Raw genomic sequence first — 25457 nt, forward strand, 5'->3', positions numbered from 1 at the left:
ACACCTGCTGTTCCTTCTGCTTAAAAACACACTTCCATCACCACACCACAGGAAGAATTCCTGGAGAGGAGGAGTGGGGTGGGGCTCTTCTGTGCACCCCCATCTTGCTTCAATGGGAGGACACATTTTCTGGTGAGCGCTTGTTTTCTGTCCCTCCCTGCTCACAGGATTGTGCACTCTCCAAGAACAGGACCCGGATTTATTATTTTCGTTGCTTTGCAGCCAGGAGCAGCTGGTTTGCGGTTCAAAAACCTGTCCTCAGGTGTGGGCTTGTTGAATGACAGGTTGAAAGAAATGGGTAAACGATGACGTACATTATAATGAAAATTATTTTTCATACAAGATTCTTTGTGAGTCTGGCCCTGTGTATTAAAAAATTTTCATTTAAGACTGAAAGATCCCTCTCTCCAAGACCCATTCATTCCCATTGCACAGGTGAGCAAACTAAGGACCGCAAAGAGCAATGCTCACAGCAGGAAGTGATTAAAATCCAAGTCCGCCTGATTCCAAAGCCCGAGTTCCGCACAATTACTGCACCGACAGAGGGTTGGGCTGGCGTATTAGCGGCACTGGGGCATCCAGGCACAACCGACCACCAGGTTCAGCCCGGTTCCCTGCAGTGGCTGCGGTCGCACCGGCGTTCCGGTGACGCGTGCGCAGTGCAACGGCGGCGCCCCCTGCGGGCGACGCGCAGGAGGCGGTGGTGGCAAAAGGCGCTCGGTGCGCCTGCGCGCGTGTTGAGCCGGCGGCGGCGCTTTGCTGCGGCTGGGCTGGTGGCGCGGCGGGCGCGGCCATGGCGCAGCCGGGGAAGCTGCTCAAGGAGCAGAAGTACGACCGGCAGCTGAGGTGAGACGGGACTCACTGAGCCAAGCGGGAGGGCCGGTGGGCTCCCCCGCGTCCGGGCCGGGCCTGAGCGCGCGGACCATGGGGGCGGGCCTCCCTCGGGCCTCTGGCCAGGCCCGGCCCGGCCGTGCGAGGCGCGGGGAGCTGGCGCCCTGGGCCCTGGACCGGGTCGGAGTATTACTGCAAGGCCAGGATTCCCCTGCTTGGAGGGGTGCGCCCACTTGCCACGTGGTCTGCGGTTCCAAGTGCGCGGTCTCCAGGTCAGCTGGCTTCCCAGCCTCTCATTTTGCAGAATGGGGTGGGATCAATTGTACCCCGTTCCGATTCGCCGACTGTCAGGCATTGTCCTAAACTAGCTCTGTCCAGTACCAATATAATAATAGTCTCTCATGAGGGCCACTTATGTACGTAATTATAATTTTTTAATAGTCACCTTAAAGTAAAAAAAAAAAAAAGAGAGAGAAATAAATTATTATAATGTAGTTTATTTAACTTAGTATGTCCATAATATTGCCCTTTCAACACGTAATCAATATAAAAAGTTATTGAACTATTTTACTTTTTCTTTCATATTATCTTAGAAATCAAATCAAAATACTATAAATCAAGTATTTTGCAGTTAGAGCACACCTTAATTCGTGCTAGTCTCACATCAGGTGCCAAGTAGTCATGTATAGCCAGTAACTGCCTTAATGGATAGGGCAGAATTAAACCATGGGGCTCCTTCTTCATCCTCCTGTTTTCCTTATTGCTTTTCCACTTCTTATTAAGTATCTTCTATGTGTTGAGTCAGTGGAGGTAATAAAAATATGTGTCCTCCCCTTCCTGGAGCCCCCAAGTCAAAGAGAAGTTAGGACTGAAACTTCCATTTGGACCTACAATCTAGTACTAGTTAGGGGCTTTGGGCAGTTCTGAGAGTGTTCTTGAAGGTAGACATTTTTGTGTTTTTACAGAGGGGAAACTGAGTATTGGAGACGTTAAATAACTTGCCCAGAGTTCTCCATATTTTTAAACTCAGGCCCTCTTGACTTTTTCAGAGCTTGTACTCAGTTTTATCACTACTCCCAAGCTTCTGGGGGAAGAAACAAAGTGGCAGAGCCCTTGTAACCAGGTGTTTTCTTGCAAATTCTTGGAATACCTGTGTTTTGAATGCAGATGTCATCATATATGATCAAGCACCAAAAGAGGGTTTTTAATCAAGTCCATTCCATGAAAGGACCAAACTTTATTTTTTATAGTGAGAACTGCTTATTGGTTTGCAAGTCTCAGAGGGAAGCAATTAGAAGCAAAGTTATGTATTAGTCATCAAGGTCCTGGCTCTCAGGCCAACTAGAGATAAAGAGTGTCTTTCTGTTTGGTTCCTTTCTTCAAACATAGAACCTAGAGATACACCATTATTCTTAGACCCATTCTCCAATTACTAAGGTTCTGTCAATTAAATATGTCTTTGTGCCCTACTTTCCTGGAAAAAACAGATGTTTTCCAGTCTGTTTGGTTCTTCCAGGCTATTCCTCCATTCATTTGACAGATGTTCTGTGATCTGTGGTAGGCGCTGGATTACCAGTGGTGAACATAAAGGGGTGGTCTGGGCTTATGGAGCTTAGGATGGAGAGATGGATGCTAAGCAAATAAAAAAAAGAATGGGGCATTGGTTATGATTTGCTCTACACAGTAAGAGGAATTTGCTTTATATCAGGTGACATGGAAGGCACATAAGTCTTTCTCAGTCCTCTGGGCTGCTAGTACTTACTTGTTTGACTTATGGCATTTCTCATGGTTTGACCTCCCCCATGCTGACAAAAAAAGGATAAATTAATTAATAAGAGTTTTTTATTTTTTTATTTTTGGTGGAAGTAACCAGGTTGGCCTGGAAGCCATGACACATGTGTGATCATGTACCTTGCCCTGTTAAACTGTATTAACTGGTGTACATCATTTCATAACATACATTTCTAATTCTTATTACTTTTTTGTTTGTTAATGCATCTACTAACCATTAAAGTGTTTGTCAGGTATTGTATTTTAAAGCACTTTTTAGAAGTTGGTGTGAGGCTTTTCAGATAATAGGTTAGCTTTCTTGGTAAAACTTTTGCTTATTTTTGCAGATGTCTGGTGATAAGTCCTATATTAAGATCTTAAATGTACTTGGATCCACTTTTTCCACTAGGAGAAATGACTAGGGAACAGATTAGGCTTTAGGTGCAAGATGTATTTTACTTTTTTAAGAAATGGCATCTTGCTTTGTTATCCAGACTATTCCTGAGCTTGACTCAGGGATCCTCCTGCCAGTCTCCTGAGTAGCAGGGATTACAGGTACTCATCATTGCATTTGGTTACAATACATTTCTTTAATGTTGATGAATATAACTATAGACTTTCTGTACTATAAGTTGTCTCACTTGAAAAGCTTGATGGACAAGGAACAAGGAGACCCAAGTTTCTAGTTCTGATTTGATGCTTCTCCTTGAATTATGCAAAATATAACCTGTCTGAATCTTCAGTTACTCTGCCATATAATCCGCAGTCCATTCCTGCCTGACATAGTGCTGTGGTTATCATATCAGTTATTCTGTGTAAAAAACATTTTAAATCACTGTTCAAGTGAGAAAGGTTTATTTTTGTGAAAATTTTTAAAATGTTGAATTGTGTCTTGTTTTAGGTTGTGGGGTGATCATGGACAAGAAGCTTTGGAATCTGCTCATGTTTGCCTAATACATGCAACAGCTACAGGAACTGAAATTCTTAAAAACTTAGTACTTCCAGGTAATGTAATTTGGTAGTTGTGTTCTAAATTGAGAACACAATCTTCTTTTAAGTTCTGGTCTAGAAATATATATTCTTGATTAACTTGATTTTATCTCCCAGGTATTGGATCATTTACAATTGTTGATGGAAATCAGGTCAGCGGAGAAGATGCTGGAAACAAGTATGTTCTTTTCTTTTCAAACATATGTATGTTAGGAAAGCAGTGACTTGACTATATGGTGGAAGTCTTCTATGTGTTTAGGATTATGGGGAGGAGGAAATGAGTTAATATAGTTCAAGTGCTAGTTAGCACAGTGTCTGGAAAGTAGACCATTAACAAAAGATACCCATCATCACCATTTTTGTTGTTATTAATTCAAAGGAATAGTCATTATTCCCTTATTTGCGAAATCTGTGCACTTTCTAAATCTTCATGTTGATTCTTAGGTATTAGTATATAATTCACAACCACTGTATTTGGGGATTATGAGAATAATGAAAAATAATACCTTTTTGGGGGGATGTCTTCTGAGTTTAATCCAGGTAAATCTTTCACCATAATACACTACCTCTATAAAAATAGTTTTAAATATGGTCTATATATCATTCTTTGCAGATTATCATAGTTAGACTTTCAGAACCTTCCCAAATTATATTTTAAGCTCACTCTTTCAGGGAGTCTGGGATCTCACATTGTATTTGTTGGTAGACAATAACAATGAGAAAATACAATGAAAACCAGAATTCAGTTCATATTTAGCTTTAGTATCATTTCTTTGGGTAGTAGTTTCAAGTTTCTGGCTATCCATAGCATAACTCTTTATTGGTATAGGTTAAAAAAAAAAAAATGTCCTGTTTTCTTTCTTATTTGGTTGATCAGTGATGTTTTAGTTAGCTTTTTGTTGCTGTGACCAAAAGACCTGACAAGAACAGTGTGGAGGAGGAAAAGTTTATTCTGGCTCACAGTTTTGATAGTTAAGTCCATGATTAGCCAACTTCATAGCTCTGGGCCTGAGATTAGATAGAACATCATAGTGGAACAGTGTGGCAGAGGAAAAGTCAGGACATGGCAACCAGGTAGCACAGAGAGAGAGAGTGCTGCTCCTCAAAGACAAAATATAAATTCCAAATCACACCCTCCAGTGACCTACTTCTTCTAGCCACACCCTACCTGCCTAAAGTTACCATCCATCTAATCCCTCTCCACTGATTAGATTGCAACTCTCATAATCTAATCATTTCTCCTTCTCTTGTATCTTTCTTGCATTGACTCACATGTGTGCTTTTGGGGGACACCTCCTATCTAAACCATAACAAGCAGCCTCATACTGGGCTTTGGGACATGATGGGAGTATGTGTGGGAAGAAGCCGGAATAAATCTGTTTTAGTTTCTTGCAGAAGCAAATGGTTTAATATAGCATTTTCCCAGGGTGGTCTCAAGAACATTGGTCTAGGAAATGTTAATAACTGTTAAATGGGCCAGTGGCTTCTATGGTCAAAGAAGTTTGGGAAGTGGGTCCAATGAAGTTAAAATTTCTTTACTATAAAACTTTAATATTATGTGTATATGTATTTTATGAATTTCTAAGAAGGAAATACAGCATATAGTATCCCCCCCCACCATTTTCTTTTTCTTTTTCTTTTTTTTTTTTTAACCTGGGAACTCTTTTCTCTCAGAGCATTTTGTGAAATTTGTATTACACACTTTGGGAAACACTGATTTATTAGCTCAATTTTGTTTTTAAGTTTCATCTGATTTTCTTCCTCCAAGAAGACTGTTAACAATGTGTTGTCAAAATAGTGTTTGTTTGGGCTGGTGTTGTGGCTCAGTGGTAGAGCGCTTGCCTAGCATGCACAAGTCACTGGGTTCGATCCTCAGCATCACATATATGTAAAATAAAGATATTGTGTCCACCTAAAAAGCTTAAGAATAAATATTAAAAAAATAGTGTTTGTTTTATATTATAAATGCAATACACATGTTATTATAACCAACTTTTTCTTTATAGCCATATAAGCCTTTAATTGTTTTTTTTATTCTGTCCACTTTAGTTTTTTCCTTCAAAGAAGCAGTATTGGCAAGGTAAATATTTGTTACAGAATACAGTTGTGTATTAGCATCTAATAATGCCACTATGTCTTGATTACCTGAAAAGTTTTGACTTAAAAAGAGCTTATTTTCTGAGAAAAAAATTAGCTTATTTTTCTAATCTGATAAGTCTTTTATATGTTTGGTAGTTTAAGAATTTAGAAGTATTGTATTAGGTATATATGACAGCAGAATGCATTTTGATTTATTGTACACAATTGCAGCACAGCTTTTCATTTCTCTGGTTGTACACAGTATAGCGTTGCACTGTGTGTACAGTCATACATGTACCTAGGGTAATGATGTCCATCTCATTCCACCATCTCTCCTGCCCCCATTTCCCTCCCCCATCCTTCCCTCCCCAAAATTTTGTTCATGAACTTAGTTTAATATTCTGAATGGAAGTGACATTTCTTTGAAGGATTGACCACTTGAATAGGATTGCAGATGTGGGTGGTTAGAGTGAGTCTGAACTTGATCCGGGATATCCCTCCCTGCTACCTAGGGTTTTTGGTTATTTGCCTAATCAGAAAAGTCAAGGGCAAATAATGTGGTTATTTAAGAATGCTGGATAAGGACAGTTTAGCTGTGTTTAAGTAGTATTCAACTTGAACTGTAGTTTTAAACACTGTGAGGAGCAGAGTTGTCATACTATACATGAAATTTTGATAGTTTCACAGTCTGTTTTGCCTGATCTGTAAATAAGGGGTTTACATTGTAAATAAGTATTTTCTAATTGAAGCCAAATGCTTTGTTTTTAAAAAGAACCGAGCTGAAGCTGCCATGGAATTCTTACAAGAACTAAATAATGATGTCTCTGGAAGTTTTGTGGAAGAGGTATGCACATTACTATTTCTGTGCTGGAAAATAATTTTTAATAGTTCAATGCCATAGAAACTTAGAATTTTGAATCTTTGTATCATTTATGTTAGTTGGAATTTGTTGCATATTTATTCTACAAGAGCTTGTGTTTCTGCTATGTTTAATATGATTGTGAAATTATTGGATTTTTTTCCCCTGTCTCATTTAGAGTCCAGAAAACCTCCTAGACAATGATCCTTCATTTTTCTGTAGGTTTACTGTTGTGGTTGCAACTCAGCTTCATGAAAGGTAAATTTTGATGTTAAAAAAAAAAAAAAAATATATATATATATATATATATATTACATATATATTTTAATTTCAATCTTGATAGATTTGTATAGTTTTCTTTTCTCTATACAGTCTAAGATATGGTTTCTGAAATTCTTAAATTTGATGGAAATCTTCAGTTTGAAGCTCTTATGTATATTTTAGTATAGAAAAGAGAAAATGCTCAGATATGAAACTTTTTGTAGATGTATTTAGAGCACTTAAAATGAACATTGGTTACTTTTTAGTGATTAAAAACTAGTTAGAGCTGATTATAGAAATTACCAGAGGTGTGTGTTTACTTTTTTTTTTTTTTTTTAAACTGGGGATTGAATGTAGGGGTAATCTACTACATCCCAAGCCCTTTTTATTTTGAGACAGGGTGTCTCTAAATTGCCAGGTTTTATAAATTTTTTTTTCTGTCATAGAAAATATTTAGGAAGTGTTTTTCAATAATATTCTTCTTAATACAAAAGACTAGGGTTTCATATCCCTCTAGTTCAAGGTATACTTTGACTCTGCATCCTTGTGAAATTGCTTGCTTTTTAGTGTATTCTTGACTCGCTTATGCAAATACAATGTGTCTTTGCATTTATTATTTCTTAAGAAATTTGCATTATTTTAATGTATTTCATGTTTCGCATGTTTTATATTTGGCATATATTCATTTGCTTATGTTCTATTTTGTTTTCCTTTATAGTACATTGCTACGTTTAGCAGATGTCCTCTGGAATTCTGAAATTCCTCTTTTGATCTGTAGGACATATGGACTGGTTGGTTATATGAGGATCATTATAAAAGAACATCCAGGTAAAATTGTTGAGCATATGGGGCTTGCTATTGGTTGCTTTAGTTATGGTTTAGAAACTTGATAATTTAGAGAGTCTATTTTAAATATGAAGTAAATTTGTAGCAGCACAAATTATATTTATATTAGTTATATTATTTATAGGTTCAAAGTGGCAGTCTGACTCAATATGCTTGTTTTTTTCCCCAGTATGCTTTAATCTACTATTGCTTTACATAGCGTCACAGAATGATACAAAGCAGAGATACCATTGTATATCTGCTGCTTGTTAAGGAGGTCCAGCAATTATACAAGTACCTAAATTTTTTTTTGCCCCCCAACCCACATAGGGCATGTGTGGCTGCGACAAGAGATATGTGAATCACCCTGATATGTGAATCACCCTGACACAAAGAAGACACACCACCTTTTCTCCTACCAATTGTCTTCTTTTTTTTTTTTTTAGTACTAGAAATTGATCCTAGGATTTTGCACTTGCTAGGCAAGTACTCTGCCACTGGGCTACATCTGCAGCCCAGCACCAACCTTTTATTCCATTCTCCTGCAGTTTTCCCAGTTTATGAGCAATTCCATATGACAAGGAAGGCATTTACCCTGACTATTGTTTCCAAGGAAACAATATTATATGAGACCAAAGTAATTCATAGGTAGGCTTACATTGGTTCAGGGCTGATCTTAGCCCTTTACTTATAAAAATTGTAACCTTAGATTTTCATAAAATTTTCTTTTAGTGCTCATGCAATGTTCCATATTTACTCAAGAAAATGTTTTAATCCTGTGCCAATTGTGTGCCCATCTGTGGGCAGTTAGGGAGTGATTTGTTGATGGTGGCTATTTAAAATTTACAAGTGGGAGAATGACAGGGTAAAATTTTTTATTTTAAATGAATCACTCTGAAGTTATGGGGAATGAATGGGCTTAAAGGGGGCAAAGATTGGAGACAGGGATTGATGTTTGTAAATGTGTGTGTGTGTGTGTGTATTTATAGATGGTATTGGAGATTGAACCCAGGATGCTCAAACACTGTGCTATATCCCCACCTTTTAAAAAAATTCTTTATTCAGGTTCTAAGTTGCTGAGGATAGCCTCAATTTGTGATCCTTCTGCCTCACCCTCCCAAGTCACTGAAATTACAGGCATTGCTGTCAGTGAATTTCCAGTGGTCTAGGAAAGGGAGAGAGAGACAATGAGAACCCCTGAACTTAGGGAAGATGTTATAGGGTAGAGAAGAGGGAAATAGGAGGTAAATAATAATGAAGGTTAACATTGCTAGTTGTGTGCCTGCCTTCATATGGATTATTTCATTTACTCTTTCTAAAACCTTTATGAAATAGAGTCTATGTTTTTTATAATTGAGACACAGATTGTTATTTGCCTAAGTTCACATAGCTAAGCTATCAAGTGACAAAATTGTACCTTGTTCTAAACATGCACTGAAATTGAACACTCTTGTACTTCCCCACGTAGAGAGCAGTGTACAAAGTGAGGTTAGGAAGTGGGTAGCAACTGATGTTGGGGCCAAGGAAACAAAAACTCAAGATGACCATTGGGTTTCTAGGGAAGAGACGTAGGTAGATAGTAATGTTATCTGATTTTTAAGACTACAAGAGGGGCAAGAGTAGGTTGTCAGGTATTTGTACATATACATTGTCAGTTTCGAGTTTTTTTAGTCATCATAATAAATTCTGTTCTAAAGGAATCTTGGTTTTACTTTATTAAAATTTATATTCCACTTAAAATTTGTGCATTTTACTATTTATAAATTGTGATCTCCAGGGCTGGGTTTGTGGCTTAGTGGTAGAGTGTTCACCTAGCACACATGAGGCACTGGGTTCAAACCTCACCACCACATGAAAATAAAATAAAGAAACTGTCCACCTAAAACTAAAAAATTAATATTTTAAAAAAAATTGTGACCTCCATAACATGGTGAAAAAAAATCTGTAGGTTCTATGACCATTTGAAAATTATAGATTTCTTAAGTTCTTATAAAGAATGAAGTTTTTCTTTTTGGATTATTTGTTTCACAGTAATAGAATCTCATCCAGATAATGCATTAGAAGATCTACGACTGGATAAGCCATTTCCTGAACTGAGAGAACATTTTCAGTCTTATGATTTAGATCACATGGAAAAAAAGGTTGGTTAGTATTTATAAGGTTAGTATGTATAACCTTACATTTATAGGTAGACTTAAGACTTTTTTTTTAATATAAGGTTTTTGAATTATACCAATGTGAGACAATACTATAAACCTCCATATTCCTGACATCCAGATCACACAATAACATTTTATCTTACTTGTTACCAATAAATTTATTTTCCACAAAATTTAAAAAAACAAAAAACTTCTTTATTGAAGAAAAGTACATAAACTGAACATCTTTGTAATTACCACCTAAGTCAAGAAATGGGACATTAACATCCCAGAAGTCCTCTGGGTTGGGGTTGTAGCTCAGTGGTAAAGAACTTGCCTAGCGTGGCTGAGGCACTGGGTTTGATCCTTAGCACCACATAAAAATAAACAAAGGTATTGTGTCTTATCTACAATTAAAAAATTAAAAAAAAAAAATCCCAGAAGGCCTCTTCATAACCCTTTCCTAAATAAATATTTTTAAAAAATAGTTTGAATTTGGAGTACGTTTGTAGAAATTGAGCCTCTTGAGACTTATTTTTAGTGTTTGAAAATTACCAAGGAAACTATATAATATTTATAACAGACTATATAATTTAAAGAACATATAATTTAAAGAACTATATAATTTAAAGAACACCTACATATTAATTAAAATGTAGGTGTCTATTTGGTTCATCAAAAAATACAGAGAATATTCCATTTTCTTAGTCTAGGATTGGGATCTAAAATCCAGATTTGAACTGTTGTTGAGCGGCAGCTTCTGAAGCTTTTTTCTTGCTAGAAAAACAGGAACATAATACCTACCTGACATACAAGGGGTTACATTGGACACGGCCTCTAAAAAAAATTTCTAAAGTAGCCAGGCATCCAAGTACACGTTTTATGTTTCTCAGGAAGTTGAGGCAGGAGGATCACAAGTTTGAGTCCAGTCTCAGCAATTAATTGAGGCCCTAGGCAACTTAGTGAGACCCGGTCTCAAAGTAAACAGGGTACCATCAATCAATCAATCAATCAAATCAATCAATCAATCAATAAATATTGTTGAAAACAAGATGGTAGAATAAAGACTTGATATTAACTAATACTGATATTTTCTTTGATTTTTCTCTTATTTTTAGGACCATAGCCATACTCCTTGGATTGTGATCGTAGCTAAATATCTAGCACAGTGGTATAGTGAAGTATGTCCTTTTTTAAAAAAAAAAAAAAAAATTCCATATGTGACTAATTTCTATTTATTATAATGGGTTTCCTTGGAGGGAATGGGAGATTAATTTTTTTTCTCATGGGGTATTAGGGCAGGTGGGAGCTTTTAAATTTAAATCTAACAGTTCCTCCTTTAATATTGATATTTTTATTAACAAATCAAAATTTGAATAGATGTCATTTTGAAACTGGTATGGGGAATGCATATAGAGGAATGGCCTGCAGTTTCTGTTTTCTATCAAGTGAGCCTCTGATTTCACTGAGGTATATATTTGTCAATGAAATCTCATGGCAAATGGGGGAACTTTAAACTCTCAATTTCCATATTTTGAGTTTTTATAACTAGATTTTTAAAATTTTTAACCAATTTAGACAAATGGACGAATACCTAAAACCTATAAAGAAAAAGAGGACTTCAGAGATTTGATTAGACAAGGTAATATTATGGGATGTGGTTAAGTATTATATAAAGTTTGGGAAGCAAATTGCTTGAAATAGATGTTTAGTGGATTTCTTTTAATACTTTTATCAGATGATATCATCAGAAGTTTTATTTTACTTTTCCTCTGGGGAGGTGAAGGAGCCCATTCTTTGTATAGTTTAAGGGAGGACAAATGATAAGTCATATTTTTACTTAAGGTTTGATATTCTAATTCTCCCTTCAGACTCTGACAGGATTATTTCTGTGGTGTTGGTGGGGGGTGGACAGGAGTGAGAAGAAAAGGGCTATTGTTTGTTAACCATTTCCTATTTTAATAGGAATTTTAAAGAATGAGAATGGAGCTCCAGAAGATGAAGAGAATTTTGAAGAAGCTATTAAAAATGTGAATACAGCACTAAATACAACTCAGGTATTAAAAGAATCGCAGAGTAATTCATATATGAAAGATGTTTTCCCTACTCAGAAGGCTGAGACAGGAGGATTGCAAGTTTGAGGCCAGCCAGGCAACTTAAACCCTGTCTGGGGAAAAAAAAAAAAACATCTGGGGATGTAGCTCAATGGTAGAGTACTACTGAACTTAATCCCTGTTACTGTAAAAGAAGGAAAAAAGGATAGAAAAAACGGTTTCCCAAAGTCCTCAGATGTAAAAGTTGATTATAAACAATTTATTTAATTAATATTTCCTAAATGTATAGTTAAAATATCTATAACACAACTTGAGGCTTGTTTTAATAAAAATTTTGTGGGTTGGTGGTATAACTCAGTGGTAGAACACTTGCCTAGCATGTGGGAGGCCCTGGGTTCAATCTCCAGCATCACAGGGATAAAGGGAAAAAAAAGATTTTGTATTGTACTTGTTAAAATGTTATGTGCATACTTTATCATTTAATAGTGATAAAAACATCCATACAATAACATATAAATTATGTGAAGTATATAATTTGTGAATATAAATCGTTTTGGGGTAGGGATTATATGACTAAGGTGGTATTTTGCTGGTCCAAAATGGTGTTGCCTGAAGAGTTAAATTTTGTTACCCTGCATTTTCTTTCTTCTTTTTTTTTTCTTTAACTTTATTTTTTATTTAGTTATTTTTATGTGGTGCTGAGGATTGAACCCAGGGCCTTGCACGTGTGAGGCGAGAGCTCTACAGCTGAGCTATAACCCCACCCCCTACTCTGCATTTTCTTCTGACAGTAATTAGTTGGATATAATGGAATATGTTTTAAATAACATTATAGACTTTAAAAATTATTTGGAGGATAACTTAGGGGCTTTTTGTTTTGCTCTTTTATTGTTGAAGTCTGGCTTGTGAAGTTTTTGGGAATCTTTGGAATGACAAACCTGCTAAATTAAGTTAGAATTTTCTTATAGTTTAAAACAGCAAAATTGCTGCTTTTGAGCATTAGGAAGGTCCTTAAACTATCATTGCAGACTTTTTGAAGACAATGAAACAGTGTTGCTGAGTGATTAAAGTTTATGCTTTGTGAATCAATATTCTTGAGTAAAGGAAATTTTCTATTTCCTTTTTGGTGGCAGGTGGGTACAGAGGATTGAACTCAGGGGCACTCAACCACTGAGTCACATCCCCAGCCCTATTTTGTATTTTATTTAGAGACAGGGTCTCACTGAGTGGCTTAGTGTCTTGCTTTTGCTGAGGCTGGCTTTGAAATAGCAATCCTCTTGTCTTAGCCCCCCCCCCAGCGCCCCTGGGATTATATGTATGTACTACCATGCCTGGCAAAATTTTCTATTTCTTAATTTCTTAATTGGAGTGATATTGAAAATACATATGTATAGTTATTAAGATACATCAGATTATACATGATCTGTGCATTTCACTGAATAGAAAATGAACTGCAATTAAAAGAAAAAGTTCCAGTGGTTGGGAATACAGTAAATTTAATAAACAGATATAAATGTACTGGTTGCTATTAACAAAAATAAGAACAGAACAAAGGGCAAAAGCATGATAGGCCAGAGGTGGTCTGGGTTCAGGAGGCAAGTTTTAGATGGGGGTCAGGAAAACTTTTGAAGAGATGCATTTAAGCAGAAATATGAGTGAAGTGATATGCAGAGTTCTGGTGGAAACTTTTCAGGCAGAGGAAACACATATGCAAAGGCCCAAAAGTAGAGTGAAGCGTGGCATTGTTCAAGGGTCATTAGGAAAGCCAGTGTAATTGAAGTGAAGAGGGGGAAAGTGGTGGGAAGGATTGAGTTTGGAGAGGCAGAAAGAACTGGATCATAATAGGGCCTTGTAGGCCATTGAAGGATTTTGAGTAGGGAAGTGGAATGATCTGCTTTGTATTTCTTAAAGTTCATTTTGCTTCTTGTGAGCAGACTAGAATGGAAAGGACTGAGGTAAGAAGCAGAAAGATCAGTAGGGGGTTTCCACCAAGAAATTTCTTTTTCCATATAACAGTAGAATCAAAGCCTGTAATTTGTATAGTTTTATTAATATTTGATGATCTTACTTGCTAATAAAATAAAACATCTTAGTTTTTTTCAGAGTGGTTGTCTCTTTTAGTAGTCTCTAGTTAAGGTGCAAGGATTTCAAATTTTTTTTGACAAGCAGGAAAACCATGAAGAACTATAAATCTGATTTAGTACAGATGTCTACATTATCTTTGTCATCTGGAGATGTTAACTACAAAAATGACTTACTTGGGCTCCTTTACTCCATTTCGGATGTAGGAGAATAGACCAGCCTTGAATGCTAGCAGTGGGCAGGAGAGGACTTGGTTTCATTCTTTCTTCCCCATCTGAGCTCCAGCAGGTTCTGATTCTCAATAAAACTAAACAAATCAGAAGTTGGTATTTTCGACACTCTGAGAATTCAAAATACTTGAGTAAATAACATTGAAAATAAGGTGGGCAAGTTCTTAGTATAAATAAATGTTTCATGTTCTTTTGTTAGATTCCAAGCAGTATTGAAGATATATTTAATGATGATCGCTGCATAAATATCACCAAACAGGTAACAAGTAAAAATAATGCTATCTTAACCTCTAGATCAAAATAAAACACCACTTAATGTTAATTTTTTTCTTATTCTGTTAGACTCCACCATTTTGGATTTTAGCCCGTGCCTTAAAGGAATTTGTGGCCAAAGAGGGTCAAGGAAATTTACCTGTTCGAGGCACAATTCCTGATATGATTGCAGATTCAGGCAAATATATAAAACTACAAAATGTGTAAGTCACTGTTTCCAAACTATGTAACAGTTTAACCTCTTTACATTAGAGATAAACATTTTATCAGAAATCAAATGTAAGTCTATTATAACCTTGCTGTTTTAAAAATAAAGAATTTAGGGAGCAATTTTTTTGTTGCTTGGTTGGTTTCTTGATAAATTTTACTTTTAGAGCAATTTTTGATTCAAAACAAAAGTGAGTGGGAAGTACAGAGTTCCTTACTGTGGAGACAGATTTTTTTCTTTCAAATTTCAATATAAAACCTACCGTTTGATTACTTACTGTGTACTGTGAACTATTCTATGCATTGATTCATTTAAAACAATGATTCACAACAACTTTATACAGATGAGGAAACTAAAGCCTAGGAAAGGTAACTTATTGAGAGTCAGACAGCTGGTAAATGACAGAACCATAGATTCGAACACCATGAAACCCAATTTCGGAGCCTTAACTCTTTTTTTTTTCTTTTAAGAGAGAGAGAGAGAATTTTTTAAAAAAATATTTTATTTTTTAGTTTTCGGCAGACACAACATCTTTGTTTGTATGTGGTACTGAGGATCGAACCCGGGCTGCACACATGCCAGGCAAGCGTACTACCGCTTGAGCCACATCCCCAGCCCCTCTGAGCCTTAACTCTTGATCATGGCCTTCTGTCTATAATTTTGAACTGTGAAGTCCTTAATTTTGATTTTTTTTTGTAATTACTCTTTCGTAATTTAAGAAGTCCATAATTATAGATAGATATCTGCTATCCAGTATTACTAGCCTGACCTAGATAAACTATTACAGGAATGGGTCTACATGGATATTACCTTTGTGTAATTGGGGCGGGATGCCAGTGAATCCAGACTACTGGCTTGGTTTCCTCAAGGGTCAAATTATGTCACACAAGAGATGTCATTCATTGTTTAACACATCTTAGTTTGTTGTCATAGTCTAAGAGTTCAGAGTATTCAAAACCTGAGAAATGTCAATTGAGAAGTGTAACCTCACATGGCAAGTAGTCAGCTTGACCACTGATCATTTTTAGAGGGTGAAAAGTAAATAGACCTAAAGAAAAATTTTGTATGAATTTGTAGATGGACTGTTTTGAAGTCTAACTTTTCTTGACTTGACTTCAAGGAGGCAAGTCATGTTCTTTAGTGATATATTTTATCAGGTCCTCTGTCAGAGAACCCTGGGTTATGGACCCTTCCAAGTGGGCAGAAGTTGGATGCTCTTAATTATAGTGGGAGCCTCAGTTTTAGTGGACTTTAAGAGTCTATCACCAACACTGGAAAGATCCTCAACCACTAATAGGTGTTGCTGTTAGCATTTCTTTAGCATTTTTGTATTTCATGTTGCTAGGCCAGTATTTTTTCATGAAAAAGAAAGAAGTTTTTTGTTTGCTTCACAATAATATTTTAAATTTTGCTAACTTTAAAGTTTGTTAATTGTAGTTTTTTTTTTTGTTGTTGTTGTTGTTGTTGCTGCTTTGTAGTTACCGTGAAAAAGCAAAGAAAGATGCTGCTGCTGTAGGAAATCATGTTGCCAAATTGCTGCAGTCCATTGGCCAGGTATGCTGTTGGTACACTGTGCCTTTGATGGTACATTTCCCTACACACCTAACTATGTAACTCCACCCAGAAAGGGGTTAGAGAGAGAGGGAACGCTTACTTTCCTGCCTAAGGACACCAGATGTAAGGAAACAAGGTGTTTCTAAAGTCCTCTCCCAGTCTTGGAGATAGCCAGTCTCCAAGCCACTTTCACAGCCACTGGCTTTGTGCTATACCCTCTGTTAATCTTCTCATTGTACTGGAGCAGACCTCCTTTTATCTCTTTACAGGCACCAGAGTCCATTTCAGAGAAAGAATTAAAATTACTCTGTAAGTCCCCTTGAACTAATTTCCTTATTTTGTTTGATAAATGTTCCCAGGAGTTTTAAATGGCTAAAATTCTAAGTTTTACACAGTCTCAATGATATAGATGTATATTTTGCACCTTGTATCAATATTGGTGTTTGTTCTATTAGAGTATATGATACCAGATTAAAAGCTGAATGTCGCGTATTTGAAAGTTTACTCTGTTTTGTTTTCTTTAGGGTATGTTTGAAAATTTCCATAATACAAAGTTGTTGTTGTTGTTGTTGTTGTTTTAATGCCTTAATATAGCTGGGTATAGTGGCACATACCTGTAATCCCTGTGGTTTGGGAGGCTGAGGCAGGAAGATCCTAAGGTCAAGGTCAGCCTGGGCAGTTTAGTAAGATCCCATCTCACACACATACAAAAAAGGCTGGGATGTAACTGAGTGATAGAGTACCTCTGAGTTCAATCCTTCGTACCACCACTCTCCTTTAGGACTACTTATCCATAAAAATGAGGATTACTATTTATTGAGCCATATCAAGCATTATGCTAGGTATGCACTTATATATATGACACATTTCATCTACAGAAAAACTCTCAAAAGTAGATAATATTATCCCCATTTTACAAATTAAAAACTGAGGCTCAAAGAGGTGCCACCTTCTTACTCAGTGCTAAACTAATTGTTGTGCCAGTATTATGCATTTAAGATAACTTGTGTTTTACTGCCTTCTCTGCTAACCATTAAAGCCATATAGAATACATATTGTCTTATTCCCATGTCTGTGAAGTGTACATAGAAAAATTTCCTATTCTTAAGGTGACCTGAGATTTGTAGTAATCATCTGTCACAACCATTATTTCCATAAAGTCTTTCCTATGTTCAGGCAGCAATTCTGCATTTCTTCGAGTGGTAAGGTGTCGATCATTAGCTGAAGAATATGGTTTGGATACAGTTAACAGGGATGAAATTAGTAAGTATAATAACCTTCTGATGCTAGGTTAAAAGATATAAGTATTTTGTGTCAAGTATATGGTAATAATATAAAAATAATATAAATATTTACACTAATTTTATTCTATAAACCTATCCCAGTAATTATAATGTATGCATATTATATAAAAACTTAATATATACAAAAAATAATAGAGGTCACTGAGTCCATTGTATGCTATATAGAAGAGCTAAAGTCATGTTACTACTTCAGTAGAACTGCATGACTCCAGTTGTTGTAAGATCACTGAGTAACCTCTTAATGCATTTCCCTTTATTATTTTATTTACCATTTTCATTTTATTGTAACAAAATACTTAATTTGTGGTAATATTGTATCCTGAAACTTGAGTATATAGTAAAATTGGCTCTTTGTTGTTTATATGTTGCAAATTACCCAAATTATATTCATTTTTTTTCTCTTTCAGTTTCCAGCATGGACAATCCAGATAATGAGATAGTATTATACTTAATGTTACGGGCTGTTGATAGATTTCATAAACAACATGGTAGATATCCAGGTAAGAATAGCAATGAAATTACCAAATGTAATAAAATGTTGAATAAACATTTAAGTCAAATTTAATCTTAAAGGGTTCTCTGGATACTTATAACAATAGTATTTGAATTTCATGTTGTAAACAGATTAGACCTAGCTCATCTCAGAGAGGATATAATTTTGCAAGTAGTGTTTGATTCTAAACTGTTATAGAGGAATGTTGATTGGATGTGAATAAAAGAAAACTTTTTTTGCCAGGTGTGATGGCCAACATCTATAATCCCAGTAATTTTTAGAGGCTAAGGCAGGAGGATTGCAAGTTAGGCCAGCCTCAGCAATGTAGGCCCTCTGCAATTTAGTGAGATAGTGTCTCAAAAGAAAGAGAGCTGGGGATTTTTTTAGCCTAGCATCAAAAAAAAAAAAAGGAAAACTTTTTCTGTTAATTTTCATAATTTTGTTCTGACTTACACTGGTTTTAATCCAGTAGAACAGGAAAGCCACAAGAAGTATTCCAGTGATTTCTGAATTCAGAACACTGAAGATGTTGGAATTTCTTTGTTTAGCATTATTTGTCTGCAAATGAAGTAATTACAGAATTGGCATAGTCTCAAAGATCAAAGTTATCAAAGTTATTAAGATCAAAGTTATTAAGAATATTTTTATTTTTGATAATTTTAATTGCGCAGGATTATTGCATAGCAATATATTCTAGATCTGTCATTAGCCAGTTGCCCCATCTAATCTAGTTAAACCTCCAGATTACAGTCACAATGAGCAAATTTTCCAGAGGGAGGAGGAAAGGGGAATAAATGCCAAATATGTATTGCTTTATACATATTATTTAATTAGAATATATTTTGGTTAATTTATTGTATAACAAAACACCCCAAAACAGTGGTTTAAAACAAATTACAATCTCATGATTTTATGGATTAACTGGGTTTAGGCAATTGTTTTTTTGAGGAAAGTTTATTTTATTCTATTTTTTATTTATTTAATTTTTTTTTTACCTTTATTTACTTATATGCGTTGCTGAGAACTGAACTCAGTACCTCACACATGCCAGGTACTGAGCCACAGCATTTTTAGTTGTTGATGAACCTTTATTTTGTTTATATGTGGTGCTGAGAATCAAACCCAGTGCCTTACAAATGCTAGGCAAGTGCTTTACCACTGAACTACAACCCCAGCCCTATTTTTGTGTGTGTGTGTGTGTGGCGGGGTGGGGGGGGGGTCTGGGATTAAATCCAAGACACTGAGCTACATCCATAGTCCTTTTTATTTTATTTTGAGACAGGGTTTCACTGAATTGCCCAGGCCTTGAATTTAATAATCTATCTGCCTTAAGTCTTCTGAATAGCTGGGATTACAGGTATGCACCATGCCCAGCTAGGAGAGGGGTTCTCATATAGTTGTATTATGCCTGGGCTGGAATCATTCTGAAGCCTTGTCTGAGTTAGACATTCAACAAGACATCAAACAAGACATTTCCTGACACCTCAGTCAGGATGGCAGGAACAACTGGGGAGTGGCTAGGCGTCTATTTCCATGTGGCTAATTTGAGGGGTTTTTGTGGTGGTTGTTTTTTGTGATACTGGGGATTGAACCTAGGGGTGCTCTAATTCTGAGCTACATCCCCAGCATTAAAAAAAAAAATTTTTTTTTTAGACAGGGTCTCACTAAGTTGCCATAGGTTGGCCTCAAATTTGCAGTCCTGCTGCCTCAGCCTCCTGAGTAGCTGGGATTATAAGCTTGAACTTCCTTTTGGCATGGAAGTCCAAAGGTAGACTTTTATGATGTCTGGCTTCCTATAAAATTCCACATATGAAAGGTACAAAGCTATTTATGACCTCTTAGAAGCCACACTGCATTGCTTATGTTGTTGTATTGGTTTCAGAGGGCCAGCTAAGATTAAGGATGGGAAAGGACTACATGAGAGCTTACAGTGGGTGTTTTGGGAGCTGTCATGTAAGACTAGATACCACATATAGCATAGGCTTTGGAGTTAAATATGGGTTCTAGTCCAAGATTTGTCACTATCTCTGTGACCTTGAGTAAGCCACTGTTTTTCTCCATGTCTCCATTCTCAATGAATGGCAGATGCAGTATCTCCTCTTACTAGATTTTAAGGGTTAAATATGTGAAATACGAAAATCACTTAACACATTGCTAGCACCTTTGCAAGTGCTCAGTAAAGGGTAGCTATCACTATTATGAAGAAGAATAGTGATAAGTTTTTAATAATAATTGTATTTCTCCTCCAGTAGTAACAACCATAGCTTACCTTTGGAGATATTATAGTTTAATCATTAAGAACTTTCTGGGTTCATATCTTAAGTTTGCTATTTATGAGCTAAGTAGTATAATCTGAGCCTTAGTTTTCTTTTCTGTAAAAATGAGGATAACTTCATCTGTCCATGTCTCAGTTTTCTCATCTGTATAGTACCTACTTCATAGGGTTGTTGTGAGGATTAAATCAATCAATATAACTGAAGTACTTAGTATAGTGTCCAGCATCTATTGGTATTAAATAAATGTTACCTATTATTAAACTTTATGTCCTCGGTGTCATTTAGTTTCTTAGAAATGAATAAGGAAGACTATTTTTTATAAATGATATAAATAGAATGTTTTCTCATTTAGTTCTTTTTTTTTTTTTAAAGAGAGAGAGAATTTTTTTTAATATTTATTTTTCAGTTTTCGGCAGACACAACATCTTTATTTTTATGTGGTGCTGAGGATCGAACCCAGCACCCCATGTGTGCCAGGCAATAATTATTGCCCCAATGTCCAGGTACTCTTCTAGATGGTGGGTAGGGAGCAGTTGATAAGGACTTAGTGAACTTGAATTTTTAATAGATTTTAGTTGGTTTCTTCGATTATAAGTTTCCAATATTTGCAAATAATTGGTTTCATTCTTGTTATTTTTGTTCTTCAGTTTCAAATTTTACTATTTTGACTAGAACATCTGAAACTGATTAAGTAAAAGAGGTAGTCATTAATTTTGAATCATATTTAATGAAAATTAATTTTTATGTGTGTGTGTGTATATATATATATATATATATATATATATATATATATAAAATCTTTTTTTTTTTTTTTTAAAGGTGTATCTAACTATCAAGTTGAAGAAGATATAGGAAAGTTGAAGTCCTGTCTCACAGGCTTCCTTCAGGAATATGGGTTATCTGTAATGGTGAAAGATGATTATGTCCATGAATTGTGAGTATTCTTTAGGGCACATAAAAGAGAATACCCCACCTGTCATAAGGCTAATCTAAGTTTATATCTCCATCCTTTCCTATAGCTGCCGATATGGAGCTGCTGAGCCACACACCATTGCTGCATTCTTGGGGGGTGAGTTCCATAGATGAGATGACTTATCTGTTGATACATAATACAGTTGCTATTTTAATATGAAGTTTGTTTTCTCAGCTATTTTAATTACTGAGGTCAGTGTAGCAGGATGTTATTTAGTACCCCCTGCCCCATACTGCTGCTTTCTTCCTTCTGTCTCTCTCACTGTCGTCCATGTTAAATTTCTAAAGAGTCACTAGTCCTTCTAAGGCATAGTTTTGATCATGTCCTTCACTTAACTTTCTGTACCACCATTACACACACATATACATTCTCTCCTTCCTTCTTTCCCTTTCTCCAGCTGTTCCCATAAACAAGTCCAGGGACAATAGGTTGACATTAAAGACCCTGTACTTTCGTTCCCTCAGCTTTTCTGGTTAGTTTTACTAAATCACTTGCTTTTACCCTAGACATTCACTTTTATTGCTCCTAGATCTTTTCTCCTCTTAGGCCTTAAAAATATATTTCCTACATGTCTAGAACCTATCTGTTCTTCAAGATCCAAATAAAAAATGCCACCTCCTTCATAAAAACTCCTTTTACTTGTCTCCCTCCCTCACTGTACTTCTTCCTTCTCTTGGTTTGGGCTATAGAATATCACAGACTAGGCACCTTGTAAACAACAGTTCTGGAAATCTGAGATCAGGGTGCCAGTGTGTCAGTGTCTGGTGAAAGCCCACCTCCTGGTTCATAGATGGCCGTCTTCTTGCTGTGACCTCACCATTTTTCCATGGTAGTTTTTTTCTTTTTTGTGTTTTGTTTTGAGTAGTTATATCAGACTGGCAACATTTAACATAGATCCTTTCTAAATAACAAATGCACTTTGAACAAACATATCTTTATATATCCTTTGTTGGTATAAGACACACACAAGTAAAAATCTAATGCAAAAGAAGGGTGTTCTTTGAGGATATTTTATGCATCTGTATCCTTTAAAAAAGTTCCCTTGTCAAACTACTATTTAAATTTTGTTCCCTCAATATATCTTGCCAATCTTCCTAACAAAAAGTTTTATTTCCTTTAATAATATAGTAATAAAGAATTGAAATCTTAAATTCTTGAAATTTACTCTTTTCAAATATTTGCTTTTCTCTTTTTTTCCTTACAGGAGCTGCTGCTCAAGAGGTTATCAAAATAATTACCAAGCAATTTGTAATTTTTAATAATACTTATATTTATAGTGGCATGTCACAAACCTCAGCAACTTTCCAGTTATAGAAAAAGCATTCTGTGAAGAGTGTTAACTCAAACTGTAATTGCCTTCAGGTTGTGCTCTAGTCTGTAAAATTCTGCTAAAGGAGAGCTGTTAAATTGTTTCCTCAATAAACTTTTTTTCTCATTTGTAATAACAGTAGTCTTATTCTTTGATGTGGGAAGAGGAAGCAATCATTTCCTCAGAGAATAAAAGCTATTTCTAATTGATTTCATTAATACTGGCTTGCTGTTTCAGGGTTACTTATCATAGGTATCCCTAAGTTTTTTAGAAATAAAATATTTTTTCTTACTATTGAACAGATTTTAGCTATGGACATTTTAGGACCACTGTTATTTGTTTAAGTGAATAAAATTTAGAAATGTTTCAGGATGTGTAGTTTTAGCAGAAAACAAAACCATCGCCCTATAAGTATATGAGTCATCATAACTAATTTAGGTTTTGCCACCTATACCTCCTTGAAATTTTAGAGTTGGTCCATCCACACCACATAAAATCTTTTTTTTTTTTATTTACTAGATTTCTTTATTCTTGAGAAATGAAATTCTCTTAAAATAAGCCATGCTAGTTGGTTTTTCCATAACGTGCAGCTTGACCTCATTTCCAACAGACATAAGGAACACTTTTCCAGAAAGAAATCAACAAAATTCACAATCATATTTAAAAAGTATCACATCTCTTTCAGTAAATGATAATCCTAGCAGATGACACATGTCAGAATATAGATTATTTGAACAACACAATTAATAAGCTTGATCTAAATGACACACATGGAATCCTGAATTCAACACTTTAAGAACCATGGAATAATTATGAAAGGTAACCACATGTAAGACTACAAAGCAAACTTTTGTAAAAAAAAAAAAAAAAAAGGTGTTCTTCAAACAATATTCTGTGACTAAAATGCAATGTGTAAAAATCTTAAATTTCATTTTGAAGAATACTACAGTTGAGAATGGGAGTCGTTTAGATGGACCTAACGGTGAACTGAAAATACAGAAGGGAGAGCAAGGCCGAGTTTCCGACTTACAGCTGAAGGGTGATATGATTCAATATCTCAAGGCCCCCAAACTGCCTGCAAATTAGTTTCTGAGGCCAGTGTCCCTAAGCAAGAAGTGTTTGATGAGGTGGGGGTGGGGGTGGGGTTCGTTTTTCTTGGATCCTAATGGGTCATGCCCTTGCTGGCTGTCCTTCATCTTATGGGTTGCCTTTCCCACAGCCGTAGCGGCAGGCACTGACCCTTCACAGTAACTCACTTCCCTCCCCGACGCTCCCATGATGTGGATTTTATTGTAGAGGCATGGAGCAGGACCATTAGATAAGTCAAGGCCTTAACTCTAATTGGAGACCCAAGAGTCCTGATCTTTTGGTCTAGACGGAGGGAAGTACACCAGGCCTGAACTGAGGCTGAGGCCCGACTGGGCGGCTGTGTGGCAGGACTATCCCTCCATGGAAACAAACAAACAAAAAAACTCCAGCACTAGGGAAATAAACGCAGAACACAGGCTGTGGGGCAGGCTGGGAAGAGCTGGGTTGAGGCCTGTGCATGCGCAATACTTGCGTGCGAACCCAGCGATGGCCCAGGCCTCGTCAATCCAAGCCCACTCTTTTCTGGGGCAAACGCCCTTCCGGATAAAGGAAACCATAAAACCTGGAGGCGGTGAGATTAGGGGACAGGACATCCCCCCTAATTGTGATTTTCCTCCATCCAAAATCTTGATGACCACACATTGGTTCCTGCTGTTCTTAAGAACGTCAACTAGGGGAGGCAAGGCTCCGCGTGAGGATAGGCGTTCCTGCCGGAAGTCCCACCAGCGGAAGTGAATCTGGCCCTTGAGCGGGAAACTCAGTCAAGGCAGCGCTTAGGAGAGCTCAAGGCATCCTATGCTCATCAAACTGAGGGTAAAGCCTGCGGACTGCGTTCCCACGCGTTGGGGTCGTTTTATTCCAGCCTGGGGTCCCGTCCATTACCTCCTGTGGAAGACTGGCTGCCCAGTTCTGCCCTCAGTGTGCCTGGGATGCTACACTCCCCCGAGGGTCTTTACTTACCCGCCCACCGCGAGGCGTTGAGCTGAGGCGGCGCCTTCCAGAGCAGGCACTCAGACCCTTCTGCAGCCCCCGCAGCTCCTGGTGGGAGAGATCCTTGCCTTGTTTCCCTTAGTTAGGCGTCTGTCACGCGCAGCGCCAGGTGCCTCCCAGGTGGTAGTGGCTGGTGAGATAGCGGCTCAGACCCAGGGCGAGGCCGCGTGCCCGAGGCCGTAGCGGCGCCGGCGGTAGGTGGGCTGGGTGCTCGGCTAGGCCGCCCTCTGACTGCGCCTGCTCTCCACCAGGAGCCTGGTGGAGAAGAACCCCGGGGACCGCCTGTGCTCTTCAGAAGGAGCCCTCGGCTCCTCAGGTGAGCCAGGCCGCGGTATCATTGAATGGCATTTGAGGAAGCAGGGTGGTTAGGATCCCCTTCTGAAAAGATTCCCGGTGTTAGCTGGGTGAGGCGGCGAGGGGTCGTGCAACCATCTACCGTTAATATTGTGGAGCCAATTGATCCCTAAGCGCGTTTCCTGGGACCTGAACGATTGTTATTTCACAAACCATTTGAACTGTTCTAACAGAAAATTCCTGTTTCATGTTGCATGTTTGCCCTTCCTCCTAGCCTCTCCATTAAGAGATCGTTTTCCGCCAGGTGTGAGTCAAAGCTAAGCAGCCACTGTTAATGATGGCAATTAGTGGCAGGATTTTCAGCCCTCTCTGCCAGCCTTATGCGCGGAAAAAATGTTATTTTTCTTTTCTGATAATTTGGGATAATATGTAAGTTCCAAAAAAGTTTTTGATCTAACATTTTGTAAGTTAAGTGAAAGGGGCTGGGCATGGGTGTAACTCCGTGGTAGATCACCCTGGATTCAATAACGTGGGCGGGGGGAGTGTGAGAGAGGGGGCCGTAGGTTAGACTAATT

The 25457-nt window shown here is 37.1% G+C and overlaps 1 protein-coding gene across 2 annotated transcripts; it reads left to right on the forward strand.

The window, feature by feature from the left end:
• The first annotated feature begins 685 nt into the window (after positions 1-685).
• Positions 686-22642, forward strand: Nae1 (NEDD8 activating enzyme E1 subunit 1). Of its 2 annotated transcripts, none has more exons than XM_015488642.2 (20): positions 686-846; positions 3503-3606; positions 3709-3769; positions 5641-5671; positions 6443-6514; positions 6708-6787; positions 7509-7618; positions 9647-9756; positions 10872-10934; positions 11332-11395; positions 11719-11810; positions 14319-14378; positions 14462-14595; positions 16079-16154; positions 16424-16463; positions 17331-17417; positions 17866-17958; positions 21047-21161; positions 21247-21296; positions 22405-22642. In XM_015488642.2, exons 1-20 carry the CDS (start codon positions 794-796, stop codon positions 22512-22514), a joined length of 1605 nt encoding a protein of 534 aa, XP_015344128.1. In that variant the 5' UTR covers positions 686-793; the 3' UTR covers positions 22515-22642. The 2 variants fall into 2 exon arrangements, with proteins under 2 accessions (XP_015344128.1, XP_048648000.1); XM_048792043.1 differs by lacking the exon at positions 686-846 and adding an exon at positions 961-1103.
• The last annotated feature ends 2815 nt before the right edge of the window (positions 22643-25457 follow it).

Source organism: Marmota marmota, unplaced genomic scaffold, assembly GCF_001458135.2.
Source record: "Marmota marmota marmota unplaced genomic scaffold, marMar, whole genome shotgun sequence".
NCBI lineage: Eukaryota > Metazoa > Chordata > Mammalia > Rodentia > Sciuridae > Marmota > Marmota marmota.